The sequence below is a fragment of the Capra hircus genome, chromosome 17, assembly GCF_001704415.2.
Source record: "Capra hircus breed San Clemente chromosome 17, ASM170441v1, whole genome shotgun sequence".
NCBI classification, from domain to species: domain Eukaryota; kingdom Metazoa; phylum Chordata; class Mammalia; order Artiodactyla; family Bovidae; genus Capra; species Capra hircus.
In genome coordinates, this window is record NC_030824.1 from 64816042 (window position 1) to 64836951 (window position 20910).

At 48.2% G+C, this 20910-nt stretch overlaps 1 protein-coding gene across 2 annotated transcripts in view; it reads right to left on the bottom strand.

Annotated features, from left to right (window-relative positions):
- The window catches only part of GATB (glutamyl-tRNA amidotransferase subunit B), a 97006-nt gene that overhangs the window by 55046 nt on the left and 21050 nt on the right, over positions 1–20910 (bottom strand). For both annotated transcript variants that reach the window (XM_013970498.2, XM_018061600.1), the window contains exons 3-5: positions 6785–6898; positions 3972–4170; positions 3135–3257 (exon numbers count right to left, since the gene is read on the bottom strand). In XM_013970498.2, coding sequence (XP_013825952.1) covers positions 3135–3257; positions 3972–4170; positions 6785–6898 — 436 coding nt within the window. The remainder of the gene's footprint in view (positions 1–3134; positions 3258–3971; positions 4171–6784; positions 6899–20910) is intronic.

A 20910-nucleotide genomic window follows, 5' to 3' on the forward strand; every position in this document is an offset into this window, starting at 1 on the left:
CTGTTACTCCAGGTGTTTCCTGACTTCCTACTTTTGCATTCCAGTCCCCTATAATGAAAAGGACATCTTTTTTGGGTGTTAATTCTAGGTCTTGTAGGTCTTCACAGAACCGTTCAACTTCAGCTTCTTCAGCATTACTGGTTGGGGCATAGACTTGGATTACCATAATACTGAATGGTTTGCCTTGGAGATGAACAAAAATCATTCTGTCATTTTTGAGACTGCATCCAATTACTGCATTTTGGACTCTTTTGTTGACTATGATGGCTACTCCATTTCTTCTAAGGGATTCTTGCCCACAGTAGTAGATATAATGGTCATCTGAATTATATTCACCCATTCCAGTCCATCTTAGTTCGCGGATTCCTAGAATGTTGACGTTCACTCTTGCCATCTCGTCTGACCACTTCCAATTTGCCTTGATTCATGGACTTAGCATTCCAGGTTCCTATGCAATATTGCTCTTTATAGCATCAGACCTTGCTTCTATCACCAGTCAATCCACAGCTGGGTGTTGTTTTTGCTTTGGCTCCATCTCTTCATTCTTTCTGGAGTTATTTCTCCACTGATCTCCAGTAGCATATTGGGCACCTACTGACCTGGGGAGTTCCTGTTTCAGTGTCCTATCTTTTGCCTTTCATACTGTTCATGGGGTTCTCAAGGCAGGAATACAGAAGTGGGTTACCATTTCCTTCTCCAGTGGACCACATTTTATCAGAACTCTCCACCATAAACTGTCCATCTTGGGTGGCCCTACAGTGCATGGCTCATAGTTTCATTGAGTCAGACAAGGCTGTGGTCCACGTGATGAGATTGATAACCTTGAGAACCACAGAAGCTCATCAGGAGATCACCTGAGGCTAGATTAAAGGAGCAAGGCCCTGCACACACTCAGCTCCTTGCCAGCAACCCCACCCTTCAATTACTGCTGTAAAACTCTTCACCAAATCCTCCCAGGTTAGGACACACAGTGTTGAGGGGCATGAATCCACCTGAAACAGGGGGGTACAACTCTTGAAAGAATGACATAGCCTGAGAAGTCAGCATAATCTGATTAGAACCAAATAGGTCCAAGATGGTGGACAATGTGACTTCCACTAGACCCTGAGCCTCAGTGTATGCTCACTGTAACACATGAGCAAGCTAAATTATACAACCACAGGTGCCAGGTCAGTTCCCAGGCTGATCATTAAAGACCAAAAAGTGAGCAGTGCCCCAATTCCTGGAAATCTCCATCCCTTCCCCAAAATAGTTGGAATAATCCTCCTAATCATTAGCCTATGAAATTACCCAGCTCATAAAAGCTAACTATACCATATTTCAATGTCCCTCTCACCTCATGAGATGGTCCACAGCCGGTCTATGGAATGTGTTTCTCTCTAAATAAATCCACTTCTTATCTATCACTTTCTCTCTCACGGAATTCCTTCTGCAATGAGACATCAAGAACCTAAACCTTAATCTTCATTGGGCTTTCCTGGTGGCTCAGATGGTAAAGAATCTGCATGCAATGTGGGAAACCTGGGTTCAAACCCTAGGTTGGGAAGATCCCCTTGAGGAGGGCATGGCAACCTGCTCCAGTATTCTTGCCTGGAGAATCCCCACTGACAGAGGAGCCTGGCAGGCTACAATCCATGGGGTCACAAAGAGTCAGATTGAGCAACTAAGAACAGGTAACCTTCATTAAGTCCTAAAACAAGGTGTATGATCTTAGTTGGAACACTGGGTTTTCACCAGATTTTGAGTCCCTGGTTGCGTGGGTTCAAGTCCCAGTCAGGGTTATAGCCAGGTCGTGGGCACAAGTCCCAGTCTGAATTACACGGTTTCACCTGTTAGCCTGGCAAAAAAAAAAAAATCAAGCTATTCTTTTCTATTTCCCCCAAAACTCTCTCTCTGAGATTTGATTTAGCACTAGTGCAGAGGCTGAGTTTTCAGCATCAGGGGAAACCTGCTGTCTCTGCTTGACTGCCTTGGAGCTGGGATTGCAGTCTTGCCTTGGACTCTGGCTCAGATTGGAACGTACACCCTTGGTTGTCCTGATATTCAGGCCTTCAGTCTCAGGCTGGAACTATAATACTATTGGCTCTCCCACTGCATGCTGACTGCAAATCTTATGACATCTCAGCCTCCACAATCACGAGCTAATTCCTTATAATTAATCTCTTTATATCTCTCTCTCTCACACACACATACACATATTTATTGTTTCTCCGAAAAATCTAGACTAACACACCAACGTACAGAGCAATGGATTAACCCACTGCAGACGAAGAACTTGCTCCCTTTCTCTACACTGTCAGGGAGTGCTCTGTGAGCGGCAGGTTTTTAAAAGACCCTGGGAACAGAAAATAGGGGGAAAACACAGAAGGGACAAGCGTGGGGATATAAGGATGGGCAGAGCAGTGATAGGAGGGGCAATACAGAAACTGACCAAAACTTGTGATCTTTATATCCAATCGGCAAACACTTGAAATGTATAGTTTCCTTGATCCCAAATTTGCACACCATTTCTTCTGTTTAACTCCCTATTACATTTCTATTGTGTATATCTAAGAAATATAATTTAAATTATAAATGCATTTAACTTTATGTCAAAGTTAAAGTTTTATGAAATCATAGCCTTGGTTTGCAGTTGATACAATTTGGCTTCAGTTTTATCTGGATGAAAACTCTGTATAAAAGGCAGAAAAGAAAAAGATCCAAAGGAAAGGCATTACCTAGCAATTAAGCACTGTCCACACAGAACTCACAAGCTAAGAGCTACTCTGGATAAATGTGCTGTCTTCTCTCTGAGGCTGATGAAGCTGTTCAAACACATGATTTTACTAATTCGCACAGCGTCCTGATGCAAGAAGCAGGAGGATGCCCCTGGCCCCTCAGCTTCTAATCTCACACTCTGGGGCTCAGTTGCCTCAGTAGGGCTGCTGTCTGTGTGTTTATTTTTGGTCAGGGGCTCAGAAAATAATCCATGGGAAATTCTAAGGGGGAGAACACACCCTGAGGTAGAAAAGGCTGAGAAAGGATACAAACAGTCCCACTACAGCTGATGTAGAGGACTACACTCCAGTGAGAAGAGAGCACAGGAGCAGAGAGGCAGAAGGGGGAGAGGAGCGAGCTTCTTCTACGGCTTTTACCTGCCATGTTCGCCTGGCTGGTCCCCAAGGCCTGAAGAATCAGCTGCAGCTCCCTGACAGCTGTGGCCGCCTCTTCTCCACAGGACATGTCAGGCTCCAGGACCACTTCCAGAAGGCCGATCCCTACCAGAGAGACAGGGTCAGCCTGACTGGACTCTCTAGTTTCGGTCCCCAGGCACATCAGGCTAGAGTTTTAGGGAAACCCTGCGCCACTGACGGACTTTCCGAGTGGCTCGGTGGCACAGAACCTGCCTGCAATGCAGGAGACTTAAGGTTTGCTCCCTGGATCAGGAAAATCCCCTGGAGAAGGGCGTGGCTACCCACTCCAGGATTCTTGCCTGGAGAACTCCATGGACAGAGGAGCCTGGCGGGCTACAGTCCGCGGGGCTGTAGAGTTGGACCCTGAGCGACGGAGCGTGCACACATTGTTGATGGGCTCCGACTCACTTCTCTTTACCCTCACTTCTGAATTTTTAACTTCGGTTCTTTTACTGTCTGCTTCCGACACCAAGCTGCTTGGTTCATGACTAGGTGGTGACGTTGATCTTATTTTAGGTGCGGGTTAGAAGGCAGTATTCTTGCCTGGAGAATCCCAGGGACAGAGGAGCCTGTCTATGGGGTCGCATAGAGTCGGACACGACTGATGCGACTTAGCAGCAGAAGGCAGTCCATAGAAACCACAGTCCCCACCTGGCTGGCTAATCAGCTCTGCCAACACCAATGCTGATATTCTGACCCATCTGTCAACCTCCGGGCCCTGTTTCCTCACCTGATTTGGGAAAACCCTGGAGGGGAAGGGCAGTGGCAGGAAGGAAGACAGAGCGTCCCCAGGCCTACCTGCCCTGTTCAGGTCAATGAGCGTCTGGGACCGCAGGTCATCATGCAGGCTTTTGCCGCTGTCCTGCTCCAGCTGGATCTGCTTCACCCTCACGGTCCTGGTGACCATCTGACTTGGCTTCCTCCCCACAGAGACACTGTATGCCAAGCTCCCGTTCACAGCGATCGGTAGCCTCTGCTGGGTAATCTGGTAGCCCGCCTGCATGCAAATGGGGGCGAGAGTCACTGGTCTGTAAGTCAAAGCTGGGAACCAGTTGATCACTCCTTTAAATGCCCGAAAACTACAAGCTTACGTAAAGACACGACACGACAACAACAAAAGGAACACGAGACGAAAAATTAGTCTCTGCGCTGCTGCCGCCATCCAGCCTGGCCTCTTCTGGCTCCTCTGAGCCCCCATCCCCACGCCCCCAGTAACGAAGCAGTAAAGCACACGGACCCTCGCTCTGCCCTGCAGAGTACCATTCTGGGGACTAACAGTCATCTCTCTGTCTGCAGCCTCTGAGAAAAGAAGGTGCTGTTTCCACTTAGCTCATTAGCTCAGCCCTGCATCTGCTTACAGGGCTCCTGACAGACCCTCTTACTGGGAGTGCTGGCTAAGCACCCTGCCATCGCATCTCAGTGCAGCTGACAGCAGCTGCCAGCGCCGTGAGGCTGGTTTTGTTCCTGCTCTCTGTGCTAACCGATCATGTCAGAAGCGCTCCCTGACCCAACTTCCCTTGTTCCTCGAGCCAGAAAATGCAGTGACACTCACGCTCCGCTAATGGCAAGCGTGGAGTACTAAAACACTGACGGATGCTGCCAGCGCTCCCTCGCCACCTTCTGAGTGGGCAGGAGGGACTCCTTTCAGATGCATGTACACTAAAGAGAGGGCAGGTTAGACACAGCAAAGAACAGAGGAAGACACTGGTGCAGTGTCCCCAGATGCCGTTCTCAGCGCTTCACGCCACTGAGTCCTCAGGACAGCCCCAGGAACAAAGCACAGGGCACAGAGAGACTAAGGACCCGTGACCAAAGCCACAGAGCCGCTAAGCATCAACATTAGGATTTGAACTCGGGTGACCTGGCTCCAGAGTCTGTGTTCCTGGCTCCCTGGCCAACCCCGTTCAAGCTTAAGCTGTATCGGAATCCCCTGGCAGGGTGGTTAAAACACAGCTCTTTTGGCCCCACCTGAAGTGTTTCTGACTCTGCAGGTCTGGGGTGGTGCCTGAGAATCTGTATTTCTGCACGTTCCTAGGAGACGCTGAGGCTAGTGGCCTGGGGAACACACTTTGAGAACCACTGCATTAGGCCACCTTGTTTTCTGTGCTAAGACAGCAAGTCTTAATCCGTAAAAATTAAAGTCTGGGTATGGTTGCCAACTAAAATACAGACGCTCAGTGAAACTGATACTATGAATAAACTGTGTAGATAAAAACAAACACTTTTTTAGTATAAGCATGTCCCATGTAATATCTGGCAACACTAACTCCAGACTATGTAAGCCACCTGGGCCAGAAAGATCAGAAAGGCAGAAAAAAATAAAGCATCTCATTTTTCAGTTGCTTACTGCTACATCTCCCACCTTAAACAAACTCATTATCGCTCTTAAAAGATGAATAAATGCAGTTTAATTCTTTCTTCCCTACCAAGTAGTGGAACTTGCTAAAAAGCTGGCAGTCAGAGGGGAAAAATAGCAGCAACTAGAGAATTCAGGTGGAGAAGGCAATGGCACCCCACTCCAGTACTTTTGCCTGGAAAATCCCATGGATGGAGGAGCCTGGTAGGCTGCAGTCCATGGGGTTGCTAAGAGTTGGACACAACAGCGACTTCACGTTCACTTTTCACTTTCATGCATTGGAGAAGGCAATGGCAACCCACTCCAGTGTTCTTGCCTGGAGAATCCCAGGGACGGGGGAGCCTGGTGGCTGCCGTCTATGGGGTCGCACAGAGTTGGACACGACTGAAGCAACTTAGCATCAGCATTAGCATTAGCATTAGAGAATTCAGGTTCCCATCATACTTTTTATTTAATCCCACTCCTGCCTGCATCTGCTGAAAGCAGCTCGCCCCCACCTTCAGTTCCAGGAGAATAATATGAAACAGCATCAGCACTGCTGACTGCCTAAATAAACCTCAAGCAGGGCCACACTCGCCATCAGAGGCTCGGAGCAAATCAAACGTTACTTGGGAAACCCAGTCAACGTTACAGTTTTGGTTCAGTTCAATACTATGAAAAATTGGCTCCAGTTCACACTGGCTTTTCTCATACAGAAAAAAACTTCCTAATTTTAAGGAGAAGGCAGGTTAATATCAAGTTTACTGCTTTGCCAATTACTGTCATCCGTCCAGGCTTCTGGTTCACGTTTCCGCTTACTACCGTCCACTTACGCGGTCCTTGGGGATGGCAGGCATGTCTGCAGAGGAGATGGTCCTATTATCGGGAAACCCAACTTGACAGAGGGATGCGCTCCCTGTCCTCCGAGCCACAGGATGCATTGACCGCTGCACAGAGGTGGCTTCTGTCCTAACTGGCAATTAGCACCAAACCCCACAGCTGGGCTGAGCCTGAGAACACAGGCTGCCTCCCCTCTGTGGTCAATTACGAATGAGCCCCTAGAGGCACAAGGCTCCTGGTTGGAGCTGGCAGTCAGGACCCGGCGTCCGATCTGGTCCACGGTGGGGGGCACTGGCTTCATCAGCCGGGCAGGGCCCCCCGCAGGGCTGGACTGAGCTCTGGCTGAGAATGCACGCAGCAACCACCCCCCCCCCCCCGCCACAGCCAAGTCCTGGCTCTGGGTAGGGGGGTGGACAGACAGACAGAGCGTACTCACAGGGAGGTCTGCATAGAAGTAGTGCTTCCGGTCAAACAAGGACTTCCTGTTGATATGACAGTCCAGGGCTAGGCCGGTCATCACGGCTGCTTCCACGCACCGCCTGTTGAGGACCTGCAGGGACAAGACACCCACCGTCTGAACACATATGCCTTCTTGTGGACATCCTCCCTGGACCTGCAGTCTCACCCTTCAACAGGTATGAGCTCTGGTTCTTCCTGTGGGCAGCTCAGCTCACAAGCCAACTCAGTGTGTCTGGAATTGGGGAAGTGAGTGAAAGCAGCTCAGTCGGGTCGGACTCTCTGCAACCCTATGGACTGTAGCCCGCCAGGCTCCTCTGTCCATGTGATCCTCTAGGCAAGAATACTGCAGTGGCTAGCTGTTCCCTTTTCCAGGGGATATTCCCAACCCAGAGACTGAACCCAGGTCTCCCTCACTGCAGGTGGATTCTTTACCGTCTGAGCTACCAGGGAAGCCCAAATTGGGGAAAGTTGATTAAAAAAAAAAAAAAAGAAGTTGTGGTGGTGGTGGGCACTTAATAACTGCCTCATCTGGGGTCCTTTTGGAGAAGGCACTGGCGACCCACTCCAGTACTCCTGCCTGGAAACTCCCATGGACGGAGGAGCCTGGTAGGCTGCAGTCCATGGGATCACTAAGAGTCGGACACGACTGAGCAACTTCACTTTCACTCTTCACATTCATGCTTTGGAGAAGGAAATGGCAACCCACTCCAGTGTTCTTGCCTGGAGAATCCCAGGGATGGGGGAGCCTGGTGGGCTGCCATCTATGGGGTGGCACAGAGTTGGACACGACTGACGTGATTTAGTAGCAGCAGCAGCTGGGGTCCTTTCCCCTAACACTTGACACGACATCAAAGTTAACAGGGACGGTCCTGGCAAAGCTCAGGAGAGAGGTTACTACATGGAATAAAATCAGTCTCATCCCACTGCTAGCAGAACAAGAAGCCATGCAGAACACACAGAGGCGGTGACTCCTGAAGGAGGATTTGAGAAGCAGCTCTCCAAACAACCTTGGTGAGGCTTGGAAACACCATGACAGAGAATGCACTTCTGGAACCGTCAGGGCTGCAGCCATCTCCCCCAGGGCTGGGAAGTGCCTCGCGCCTGCCTCCTGCTTTGGGTCCAGGCCCGGCTGAGCCCCCAGAAGGGGGGGCTGGGCACGCTTCCCCTTCACCTGCTGCCCTCGGGGCTTCCGAGTACCTTTTGGGTCCCACCCTGTCCAGCTTTCAGGAGCAAAAGACCAAGGAAGGGCTAGCAAATTTTCCAGCCCCAAAGGAAGGAAACAGCTTTCGGAACTCTGGGTGGGTAAGTGGCTGGAATAAGGTGGACAACTAGAGATAAGGAAAAAATGTATTGAGATGTGGAGTCAGACAGGCCCTCACCCCTCTTGCGCTGTGTGTCTGCACAGCTGCAGGCTTGGAAGCCACAGTTCCCCATCTCAGGGAGAGAGAGAGAGTTAACGTCTACCTCGCAGAGTGGGCAGTCACAGCTGGCTACAATCACAGCCACTCTAGGGCAGGAATTCAATAAACAGTTCCTTTTCCCCACTCTGCTTCAGGGAAAGTTTTGAGGACTGCGCTTGCTCTTGCAATATGTTTCTATTTTTCATTAGAATATTTATGAGGTTCTTTAGTGCATTTCGTATGTTTCTATGTAGAGCTTTCTGGTTAAGGTTTTTCACAATCACCATTTTATTTCAACCTCATAGCAACCCTGTAAAGAAGGAATTTGGACTATTCCAACATATCAGAAAAAGAATAAAGACCCAGAAAGACCAAGAGACTTGCCCAGACCTCAGAGCAGGCAAATGATAAAGCCAGCTCGAGTCCACACGTGCCCGAGCCCAGAGGGTGACAGAATCCCCGTGATGCGGGGACCAAGCACCCGGACACAGGTGGGACTTGTTGATCATACAGGCAGAGTCTAAATGCAGACCTGTATGAGAAAATGTGAGAGGTATCTCTACTTGCTCCAACATACAACCCTCCTCAGCGACCCCCACCCCAAAGAAAAAGCCAACAGCAAACCTCCCTCCTAAAATCATCCTCCCAGGCCTGGTTTAGGAAGCCAGGTTACAAAATGGAGCTGTCTCACAGCTTCTATTCAGAGCTCTTCATTTTGAGCCAAGTAATATTGTCAGCTCTGCAGTAATACTGGTTTTCATGAAAAGATGCGTGTGCTGGGGGCGCGGGGGTAGGGAGACACAGGATGCTCTAATTATTGATGTTTTCACTTGCTAATGTTTGGCGTTTTACTGAACAGTTGTTACCACAATATAAATAGAGCTGGTGCCAAATTCAAGCCTGCAGATCTGATCTGGGCCAAGGCACAGGAGAACCTGAAGCTGGGGTCCTGCCCCGAGGCTTGCCCCTCTGGGGCTGGGCAGCAGCGTGGCGTGCCTGGAGACTGCGGGACTGGCTGCCTGTCACTTCTTGCTTTTCCACCCCACTCTTCTCTAACCACTGCTTCCTCTCTCGTCTCTGCCCAGTCTGCCCCTTTGGGACCAACCTGCTCCCTCTGTCTAGGCCTGGAGAGCACCCAGGTCTGTTTTGCTTGCTTCTTTCTGAGTGTGGGTTGCTAATAAACACCCCGTGCCTGGTGCTGTGGGGGAGTGGAGAGCCATAGGTGATCACAGACTCTCACTCTCCCCGTGTGCGCACGGATACCTGGGCACTTGATAAACCATCATCAATTTCCAAAGGATAAGAATGCGGAAAGACACACAAACATTACAGCAATATTGAATATACTTTAATCTTTTTTCGATGATTTAGGAGGCTTGGAGCGCTTCAGGGTCAGGATTATAAGCATCCATCATCACCACACTACAGTTGCACAGAGGGGCTAGTAAACAGAGAGAGCCAGTTAAAAGAATGCCAAGAATAAAGAATTTATTACAATCCTAGTCAAGCTGCTTGTGACAGATGGAGGTCCAGGTCAGCATGTTCTGAGGAGAGGATGCAGAATTGGAAAATTCAGCTGGGGCTGTCTTTATTTCAGACAGTGTCTTCAATGTCTATACAGACAGTACTAGGCTTGAGGGGTGCCGAGCGACACAGGACTCTGCCGCTGGCCTCAAGGAGTGTGCACTGGGGACGTGAGCCTGCTGGCGTGGCCTCCACCCTCTGCAAGTTCATCTTCCCCACAAGCACGGTCCTGATAAAGGCTCAAATCCTACAGTGTCCCGTGGGCTAAAATCACCTGGCGACCGCCATGTCTACACGGGGAAGGCCAGCCTCTGCCATGGTCTAGCACTGGCCTCCATCTTCAGTTCCACCTCCTCACACACACACACACACACAGGAAAGGCCAGGCTCTGCCATGGTCTAGCTCTGGCCTCCCTCTTCAATTCCATCTCCTAACACACACACAGACACACAGACACACAGACACACAGACACACAGACACACACACACGGGAAAGCTCTGGCCTCCCTCTTCAATTCCATCTCCTAACACACCCACACACACACGGTAAAGGCCAGGCTCTGCCATGGTCTAGCTCTGGCCTCCATCTTCAATTTCATCTTCTATCTCTCTCACACACACACCCTGCCCACGGCTCCCCGGTCCAGCTCTCCTGCACAAACAATGCTGACTGCTGGCCTGTTCTTATTCCCAATCTACGGAGACGTCACCAAGTCTGGGCGACTTTCCTTACTCTTCTCCCCGTGTGCCTTGCTGGCCTTCCACACGCTCCCCTTTGTGCCTGCATCACGGTGGGTCAGACGTGTGTGCGTGCACTGCCCCTGGACCAGGTTCCACGAGAGTGGGCACTGCCTGTGCCCCCTTGGACCCGGAGCCCCACAGAGAATGAAAGGCGGTGGTGCTCGGGAGCGTGCGCTGAGCTCCAGTGAAGAGGGAGGGAACGGGCATCCAGGGTGGGTGTAGAGAGGCCTTGGCGCCTCTGTCTCCTCTAGGCTGTTACTTCCACCCGCTGGCCTTCAGACCTATTTCTGGAAGTGCCCTGAAGCGACAACCAATCGCACATGACAAGATCAGAGGAAAGAAGAAACTCCGAAGACCAACGTGTCCTGAAGATGTAAGTTCCAGAATTTTCTTTGCAATTCACATAAAGTGACTACAGAAGGGCTCACGGGTAACCACAGCAGCTTCCCTGTGGAAGGAAACCAGTGCTCCTTGGCACTCACAAAGCACAGCTCTCTCCACAGAGCCTGAGCACAGCTCACTCTGGCTTCGGGAACCATCGACGGCAAGTGCTGACTGCACGCTATTTATGTCGGGAGGTGGGCTGGGCACCCCACACGCAGGTGCCAGGCAATCCCCTCGGCAGTCCTAGGGCAGGCACCACCGCGATCGTCATCTTACAGATAATGAAGGAAAGCACAGGGGTTAAGTAACTCGCCCCAGGTGACCGGGAAGCGGGACATCAGACCTCAGAGCCCAGACTCTCAACTACACTCTCACCGTACATCTTTAAAGGAGGTGCATGAGTGTTGGCGCTCAAGCCCGCTAACACCGAGCCATAATTCTCTAGCAGCAGCTCAAACCAAACCCTTCCAGAGCGGCAGATACTGTTTCTAGCAACTTTTTTCCTGCCGGTTTCTACGTGCACAGGCTTGTTTTCAGATGTCTAACTCTAAAAAGGTGAGCACTGTATTCTCTGAATTTTGTAAAACACTCCGTACACGTGTTTTACACAGTGGCTTTGGCATGTGGCGGCTGGAGAGGGAGTGGACCTAGAGTTTTTCTCAAGCAGAAGGGGATGCGTTATCACTGGACTTTCAAAACCTTTAGACACAAGTACCCATGAGACAATTTATTACGTAAGTAAAAAGCTGATCCTTCGATTGGAAGTTAAGAAACCTATGAGAGGTGGACGGAGGAGATGAGGCAGTCAATATATGTCATGTCCAGAAGAGAGAGACTGGGTATATCACAGCCAGGGAAAGGATACAGACTGAGGAGACAGTGAATGGCTTTTAAAAGGATTATCACTTGTTTCACTTGTTTGCAAAGTGAGTAGAGCTGCAACCACAGCTTGGGTGCAATCTGAAACATATCCAGCGCAGAAGGCAGCAGAAACATCATGAGACTTCCAAGGACAGGCTGCGACCCCAATGTGAGAAGCAGGCTTCCAGTTTTAAGACTCACTTGGCCTAACCAGACATTTCCTGACCTGTGAGTATAACAATCATTCTTTTAACCACAACTCCCAATACACCTAAAATAAACGATCAAGCAATTCACATCCTACTTTTTTAGTATGTCTTGATTATTTCCCTCCTCCTAAATCCTCATTTAATTCAGGCTTCCATTCAAACATGCTCCCCTCCAAGCAAGACTTCTGCACTAATCGCCTGGCCACGTTTCTCCACCTCCACACTTAGCTCTGGACTCTTGCCTCTGTACCAACTGATTTCTTCTAAAGGATAAATCCGTTCATGTAACTCCCCTGTTAAAACCCTTCTCCCACCTCCCCACCACCAAAAGGACAAACACCAAGCGCTTGATGGAGTCTTCAAGGCTCTTTGAGGTTCGGCCCTGATCACCTTTCTGGCTTAGCCCTAACCCAAGAGATGCTCATACAGCCAGACACATGACATGCTTTTGCACAAACTGCTGCCTCTGCTGGGAACACCCTTCCTCCTCATCCACTTGAGCAAGATCCCGGCACCTGGCAAGACTCCCCTGTACAGGCATCCCTCCTTCCCAGGTCCCCGCCCTCTGGAAAAGCACTGGCTCCCCAGCCAGACTGAGCTCCCTGAGGGCAGTCAAGTCACTTTATCTTCTTTGCCCTATTATCTAAACGCCATGCCAGCTGATTAAACATTAACTGAGGTAGTGAATAATTTAGCATCCCTTTTATCAACATCCCAAACTCCATAAGCTAGGAAATAAAAGCAAAACTGTTTTATAAAATATGTGTTAGGAAAAAAGAAACCACTCAGTATGTAGAAGAGAGGAGATTTAATGCAGAGACTGTATTACACAGATGACAGACGGGCTAGGATGTCAAGGAGGCAACTGAGAAGATTCTCAGCGGCAAGAAGCCACTCATGCCCCAGGGAGGGAGGGGCAGGGTGGTGGGGAGCAGCGTTACTGGCAGCAGGCGAAGGGCACCAAAGGACGCTGGAAACCCAGTGGACCCGTCTCGGCGGCAGGAGCCACAGGCGTGACCCCTCCACTACCAGACATGCTGCCGGAGGGAAAAGGGAACGAGAGGCTCTCTGTTGCTGCTTCCCTCCCAGCGCCAGTCCCTCCTCCAAGCCTCCTGCCTAACCAGTCAAAAGCCAGCAGCAGGGGTGGCGTGAGGGGACACCAGGAAGACCAGCCCGTGGGGGCAGCGTGCCCCCGACCCCACGACGCCCTGAAGAGCCGGGGAACGGTGAGCGGAGGCTCTCGGGAACGCGGGCCGGGACCACACACGAGCCACATCCAAGTCTGTACTCACTCCTGCGTCTTCTCTTGATAAATATCTAACTGATCAAATGATGCCACTCTCAAGTCTGCCCAATTAACAGCGAAAAAGGTCTTGTTGACTCCTGTTTCACACACTGGGAGCCAGGAGTTATGAAATGCCACTAATGCATGAGGAGCATCTGTGATAACTCAACGTGGGCTGGACAGAACTCTAAGGTGACATCAGCCGTTAGGAAAGGATTTGCTAAGAAGAAAATGGAACAAAAAAGACTGCATACTTTACTCAAGTCGATAAAAATATCCCTAGGATTTTAGCACATTTATGTGAAATTCCACTGATTACAAAGAAATCTACTCAGTGCAGTCAGTCTTGGGGACCTACGCCAGGAATTATTTGTGATGTACTTCAAAGGAGTAAAACTACAGAGTCTTCAGAAGAGCCTGCAGTTCACGCCATCTCTCTCCTTCCTCCTTAGGCCTCAACTGGTGAGCCCACGGCGCTATGATACGCAAAGTGAGTCCAACCAGGACCTCCCGAAAAAATTGTGGCAGCGTGACAAAACTAGCGTAACTCACTGAAAATCCAGTTGGCGACTCCTCTGGCGCATTCAAACAAAGACTCTGAGGTGATGTTTTACGAAAAGCCCAAGTGGCAATTATTCTATGAAATTAATGTTACATGTGACAAACCTGATGGATGATTAAGATACAGCACCGTAAATGCTCTAATTTATAGAGAGAAAGTAATTAAGATTTACTAAGTAAAAATAAGGCACTAAAACGGGTCTTTATTTTACTGCTAACCATAAATTTGTCTCAAAGCACGAACTCTCTCTGATTCATATTCAAAGCGAAAGTTCCCACACAGATAAATTTTCATTACGGTAGAGAAAGCTGCTCCCCACTGCCTCACCCCCACATTCTTTCTCACCACTGAGCTCTTCTGTCATCACCCAAAACAAACACAAACACTTCAAGGTCTGATGACTAAGCGTGCTGTAACTGCTAAGAAATTTTTTTTTTTAAGTGGACTTTTACCATCAAAAGATACCGGCTTTGGGAGTTCCTCTGTAGTCTAGTGGTTAGGACTCATCGCTCTCAGTGCCAAGGGCCTGGGTTCAACATCTGGTTGGGAAACTAAAACCCCACAAGCCACACAAGACGGCCAAAAATAAAAGAATGTGTTACTAGCTTTATGCAGATACTAAATACTTATCTAAATATACCCACATAAACATATATGTTCTTTACACCTACTGGTGCTGCCTCAGGAAAAGGAGAAAGGGAATGTTGCAATTTCTCTTTTATTTAAATCCCTCTTTCACAAAAGGGGGGGAAAAAACAATCAAACACCCATCCCAGGAAACAATTCTTGTTCAGAGAGGAGGGGTGTGGTCTGACAGGTCGGGCCCCTCAGCTCCAAGGCGCCTCTCTATTCTCTTGCCCTCGAAGCAGTTCCGCTCCCCAGGACTGGTCAGGATTGAGGGCAAGGACACCTCCTGGGTCCAAAGTGCCAGAGGGCCCACTCTCCTCACTCGGGATCCCGTTCTCCGGCAGCTTCCACCCCCTGGCACGGTCAGGTGGCCTCGGGCTGGTGCCCACCCTACCACCAGCGAGTGGGGCTGGGGAGGGCAGCCTTGACCCGCCCGGCCTCTGACACCGGAGGACTCTCTCCCCGCTGTGCCTCAGACCACTGGGTACTAGGACCCGACATCCACCGCGGCGCTGGTAGGAAAGAGGAAAACTCCAGGGCTGCCGCCAGCCTAGGGGAAAAAGACCTCTCAAGGGACACAGCCTGGGGTCCTTGGGCCTCACTCTGGGGTGAAGACTTGAAGACTTGGTTAGAGAGGAAGGTTTGAGAATGCTTGGCAGCCAGTGAAAAACAAGACTGGGTGTGCAGGTTAACCAGGCTCCATTCCTTGCTCCCACAACACTCCCAACAGTTACTAGTTTGGCAGTTAACCTCATCTTGAGAAGGCGTCTACTGATTGACAAGTTGGGCAAAACTGAGTCAGGAAGACCTGCGCCGAAATCTTCACTACTCAGCCGAAGTCTACCCAGCAGCTGTGTCGCCTTGCGCCGATCTAACCTCTCTCAGCCTCAGCTTCCTCATCTGTGAGGGGAAAAAACAGTATTTTGCAGGACTGCTTGGTGAATTAAATAAAATTACTCGACATATGGGAGATTTTAGTAAATCCTAGTTTTAGAATGGAAGCGTTATTAAATGCAAAATGCCCAAATCAACTAAATCTTTCATACTCAAGCTTTTCTAAGAGACAATGGAATCTAATAAGGAAAGGTCTAAACAGTTCCATAGACCATTAGTCTAGATTTACAATTCAAAGTAAGGTACAACAGATGCTGAAATTATGTATTATGTCAACATGATATTTCCCCCTTAAATGATAACCAACACCTTTTGTGATAATTAGTGTGTTATCTGCAGAGGAATAGAGACCATATTTCTTAATGTTTCAGGAAGCTTATATGACTTCATTTTCTCTGTTTTATTGTGAGGCAAAATTTCCTTGGATAAATCATATGCTTGCCTGTGGCTGGAAAAAGCTCCCATTCTTAAGTGAAAGACACTACCTTCTGACAAGTTGGAGCGTTACACACCAGATAACTGAGTCCATTTTCATTGCCGTCTCCTTGCTGCCCACCGCATATCTGTGACTTCCTGTCTCCTAAGGTGGCAGCTACTTTTGAAATTTAAAGACAATCTGTGGAGAAGAGATGTATGCAGGCATGAAGTGGCATGGCAGTCACGGTTTAAAACAATCGCTGTCCTTCAGCAGCACGGATGGATCTGGGGATTCGTCATGGAAGCCAGAAAGAGGACATACACCACATGGTATCACTCACACGTGGAAGCCAAAATATGGCAGTGAACTTAAACAGGAACATGAAGAACAGCCCTGTGGCTGCCGAAGGGCAGAGGACTGGGAGTCTGGGATCGGCAGATGCAAACTACTGCACATAAAGGTATAAACGGTCCAGGGAGCTACACTCAATACTCTGCGATGAACCACAGTGGGAAAGACCATGAAAACAGAACGCTATGCATACATGTGACTGTGTGTGCGTGACTGATTCTCACTGCTGCACAGCAGAAATGAACACAGCACTGTAAATCAACTCTGCTTTAACTTACCCAAAAGGAGCTCAGGGGAAAAACAAACAACGGTCCTTGAATAAAACTTTGGGAGCCGGCGAGGATCTTGACGGGAGAAAAATTTTCCCTAATTTTAACTCTGAATATTTGTCTTTTTCTTGTTTATAGCTTTTAAGAAAACTATGTTAATATTGCTAAAGCTCCAACACTTTGGCCACCTGATACAAAGAGCCAATTCATTGCAAAAGACTCTGATGATGGGAAAGATTGAAGGCAGGAGGAGAAGGGGACAACAGAGGATGAGATGGCTGCATGGCATCACTGATTCAATGGATATGAGTTTGAGCAAACTCCAGAAGATAGTGAAGGTCAGGAAAGCCTGGTGTGCTGCAGTCCATGGGATTGCAAACAGTCAGACAAGACTCGGTGACTGAACAACAACAAATATTAATGTTAAAAGGCTAAAGCATATAAATCCATTCATTTTAGATCACTGTCCCCATACTGAAACTCTATCTTTTCTTACCTATCCTAAAATTTACTCCCAAAACAAGAGAGATTACATGGAATGCCAAACTTTTTCATATTACTGAAACCTTAAGAGTAATCAGTGATAGTGATAAGAAACATTAATTTCATGAGTGAACAGATCCTATGACCCCAAAAGAGATCTACTTATTTCTTTATGTAAAAGATTAGTTCTTACTTGAAAGCTCTGACTATTGCAGAAACAAAGCAACTGGCCTGAACCAACAAAACTCTAGGAAATGCTAGCTAGGCATTCATTACTGGTATGGACAGGGCATTTGGTGGAACAAGGCCTGTGAATATCAAAAGCAGTTCCTAGAGACACGTCATTCTATTTAAAGTGCATGCATGCTAAGTCACTTTAGCCGTGTCCAGCTCTGCAAACCTATGGACGTTAGCCTGCCAGGCTCCTCTGTCTACGGAATTCTCCAGGCAGTAATACTGGAGTGGGTTGCCATGCTCTCCTCCAGGGGATCTTTCTGGCCCGGGGACTGAACCCATGTCTCACAGCTCCTGCACTGGCAGGTGGGTTCTTTACCACCAGCCCCTCCTCTGGCTCCACTCATCAGTCCCAGGAATGTCCCGAGGAGTAAGCCTTTGGGAGAATCTATCAGGACAAAGATTTTCAGGAAAAAAAAAAAAAAATCCTGAATTTTATACATCCTAGACGTATACAGCATCTTGTTATAGGCTTCCTGGCAAACTATGAAATCATGGAGGCTAAAAGGAAAAAAAAAAGAAAAGCCAAGCCTTCATAGGCAAACCCCCTACTCCATTAGCTGTGTTTGCTGTCAGAGCAAATAACAGAAAAACTAGCCAGGATCTAAAAGTATGTCAATGTCATGAAAAAGGGAAAAAGGGAAAGAGAGAGTGGAGAGAAAGGAAAGGAAAGGAAAAGGAAACAAAAAAATGAGACTACAGCGTCCCGCCAACTAAATGCAGTGTGTGATCTCTGACTGGGTCAGGAGCCGGGGAGAAGTCAACAAAGGATGATACTAAGTTGGCCATGAACTGTGTCCTGGATAACCAGGTCGTAACCAGGCTGGCTTTCCTGAGTGTGATAATTACACGGCCATCAGTAAGAGAATGTTTTAGCTCCTGGGAGAAAAGACGCTGAAATATTTGTGAATGAAGGGTCATGATGTCTGCAACTCACCCTCCAACGCCTAATTCAAAAGGAAAAAACAAGCCAGATGTCGGCGGGATGCTCAGTGTACACTTCTGTATGTCTGAATTATTTCAGAATAAAAGGTCTGGGTGATGAAGGAAAGAGTAGACAATTCTCCTACCTAAGAGGCTGGGGAGATGCTACAAGCCTTGAGTGGGAGGACAGCCTAGAGGAGGCAGGAGCTGCTTACACAGATGCTAACTGATGAACCACACACATGCGTCAGAAGCCTCGTTCAAAGCTGCTGAAAATCAGTCGTAGAAAATATTCTACATACTATAATCTGTCTAAACTTCCCTATGCCATAGTTCAGTGATGTGATACTAAGTGACACTAAGCTCCTTGTGCAGATGAAGCATGGTGTTAACACGCAAAGGACTGTTAAGTATTTCATTTTACAGGTGAAAAATCTGTTCAAGGGAATTCTGTTCCATCTGTATGTAAGTGTATAAATCCTGCATATAGACAACTTTTATATAAACAAGAATATGAAGGAAAGATGTGTGTGCTCTTTTACCTGGTAGGAAGATAATTTTCCCCAATTGTATCTTTTCTAGTTGAAAATACTTTTAGCTTCCCCCAAAATTGAACAGGTATCCAATTTTCTGTTAATGTTTCTATTCTGTTGTCTCACTATGTAAACACACATGTAACTTCTCAATTTTTGCTTCTCTGAAAAAAATCTATAATGGAGAACTTTGTATTGTCATTCACGTGTGCTGGGCCATTTTAAGTGCGGCCACTGTAAAGTGGAAGGAAGTACCGTCTGTATTAATATTCTAATGCTGCGATGTTAGGAATATGAGTATCATAATAATATCAGGTAACATTTACATGCCACTTGCAAGTTACGAGGTGCTTTCGTATACAGTAGCTTCTCCGCATAGAAGTAAAAATGTAAGAGAACAAGAAACACGTAAATAGGAGGGCTAGCTAGCTGTTATAAGTAAAAACAGATTATGAGTGATGACAGGCAACTTAAATGTTTACAACCAGCTATAAAGGAAAAATTCCCCGTTGTGTTTCATCGGAAATGAACAATTAGCAAATTCTGCAGAAGGGAATGCAGTCTGGTGCTTTACGCTAAGAATAGGGGCCAGGCAATTCTCTCTTCTATTTTTAACTGGGCTTCTGACCTCCTGGTATCCTTGGGTAAGTCCAAAAGGCCCTCAATTTCTTCTCTTATCAATTGGGGTTGGAGCCTCTGACCTCACTCATTGGGGTGGCCTATGAGTTGGCAAACACCACTGAAAATTCGAGACGCAGTTGACGATCACATATTACTGTCTGTCTGTACTGCCTAAGAAAGCTGCAGCGCATGACAAAGACTCTTGATTGATTATGCTCCCTGCTTCTCTACTTGTGAAAAGAGATCCACGCATCAGTATCTGGAAGAGAGTACTTTTGAGCCTCCTGGGAACACTAACATTTTCCCGATTCCTACTTTTTCTCCCTGCCCCAGCTTCAGGCCTTATTATAAGGACTCGGCGAGCGGCAGAAGGCTGGGAAACAGGAAGGCTCACTAGCAAGAACCCTCTGCCACGAATAAAGACCCTCTTCAGAGGAGCCCCGCCTGGCTACGCCGACAACGCCAGCATCGCCAAGCCTACACCTGGCATACCGGGATGCCAGTGGCAAACGACTTCCTAACTTGGCCAAGGTCTTTCAAAGAGCAAAGGAAAAAAATTCCCCAAGACGCTGCAGTGCAGGGAGTCACCAACTCCTCCTCCCAAACTAAATATGAAGCTGAAGATACACTGGAAAATGATTACAATTTACTCAAACAACAGGTGTATATTCCTGCAGTGTGGAGAAGGAATTCCAAAGGAGACCACCCCACAAGAAAGAGTACCTCACATCTCCTCCCAGAAACTGGCTCAGGCTTTTGAGGGCAGAACGGAGCATCGTCCACCTCCTGCCCACTGTGTCTCCTCGTGGATTCTGCTCTCCAGTCCATATTCTTTTGTCCTCAAAAGAGGAGTGACTCTTGTAGTGAGCAACTCTGGGAAACGGAATTGAGCATATGTGGCCAGCTCCTTATGGCCCAGCATTTTTATTACAGGCTCTAGTATAAATCACCAGAACACAGCCTGTGTGAGCTCTTTCTGATCAGCACGCCCACCAAGATGGTATATTCTGGTCTGTGAAAGGTCTATGGTTTGGGGGGATGCAAAAAGTACTATAAGCCATTTGGATGCATCATGTTATATTCTTCCATCAAGCTATTATTGGTAATGAAGCCAGCAGGTTCATCTCCATTTGTCTGAACACTATGCTGATTTCTCAACTGGTTCTGACTCAAGAGGCTTCCCTCGTGATGGTAAAGGGTCTGCCTGCAATGCAGGCGACCTGGGTTCGATCCCTGACTCAAGAGGCTTCCCTCTGATGGTAAAGCGTCTGCCTGCAATGCGGGAGACCCAGGTTCAATCCCTGGGTCGGGAAGATCTCCTAGAGAAGGAAATGGCAACCCACTCCAGCATTCTTGTCTGGAGAATCCCATGGACGGAGGAGCCTGGGAGGTTACAGTCCATGGGGTCACAAAGAGTTGGACACGACTGAGCGACTTCACTTTCTTTCACTTTTCTGACTCAAGATGGGAAGACAGTATTATTTTTATTGACACCCTAAAACCACACATCTTCCTGGAAACACTTTTAAGTACTCATGAAGCCAACCCAGAAACCACCCCCTCCCCACCAGCATCACCAATGGCTCCAAGGAGCAGAAGGAGCAGAAGCAGCTGGAGGCAGCTGGCTGCCGCGGCCAGGGGTGCCTCCCTGGGAGGGCAGAGCCTTTACAGGTCTGCTGCAGTGTTTTAAAGCTCTGGACCTGTCTGGGGGAGAAAAATGAATGGTACCCAGTTGCATGATTTCAGGCTGCATTTTTATTACCGGCTTCAAGAATAAATCAC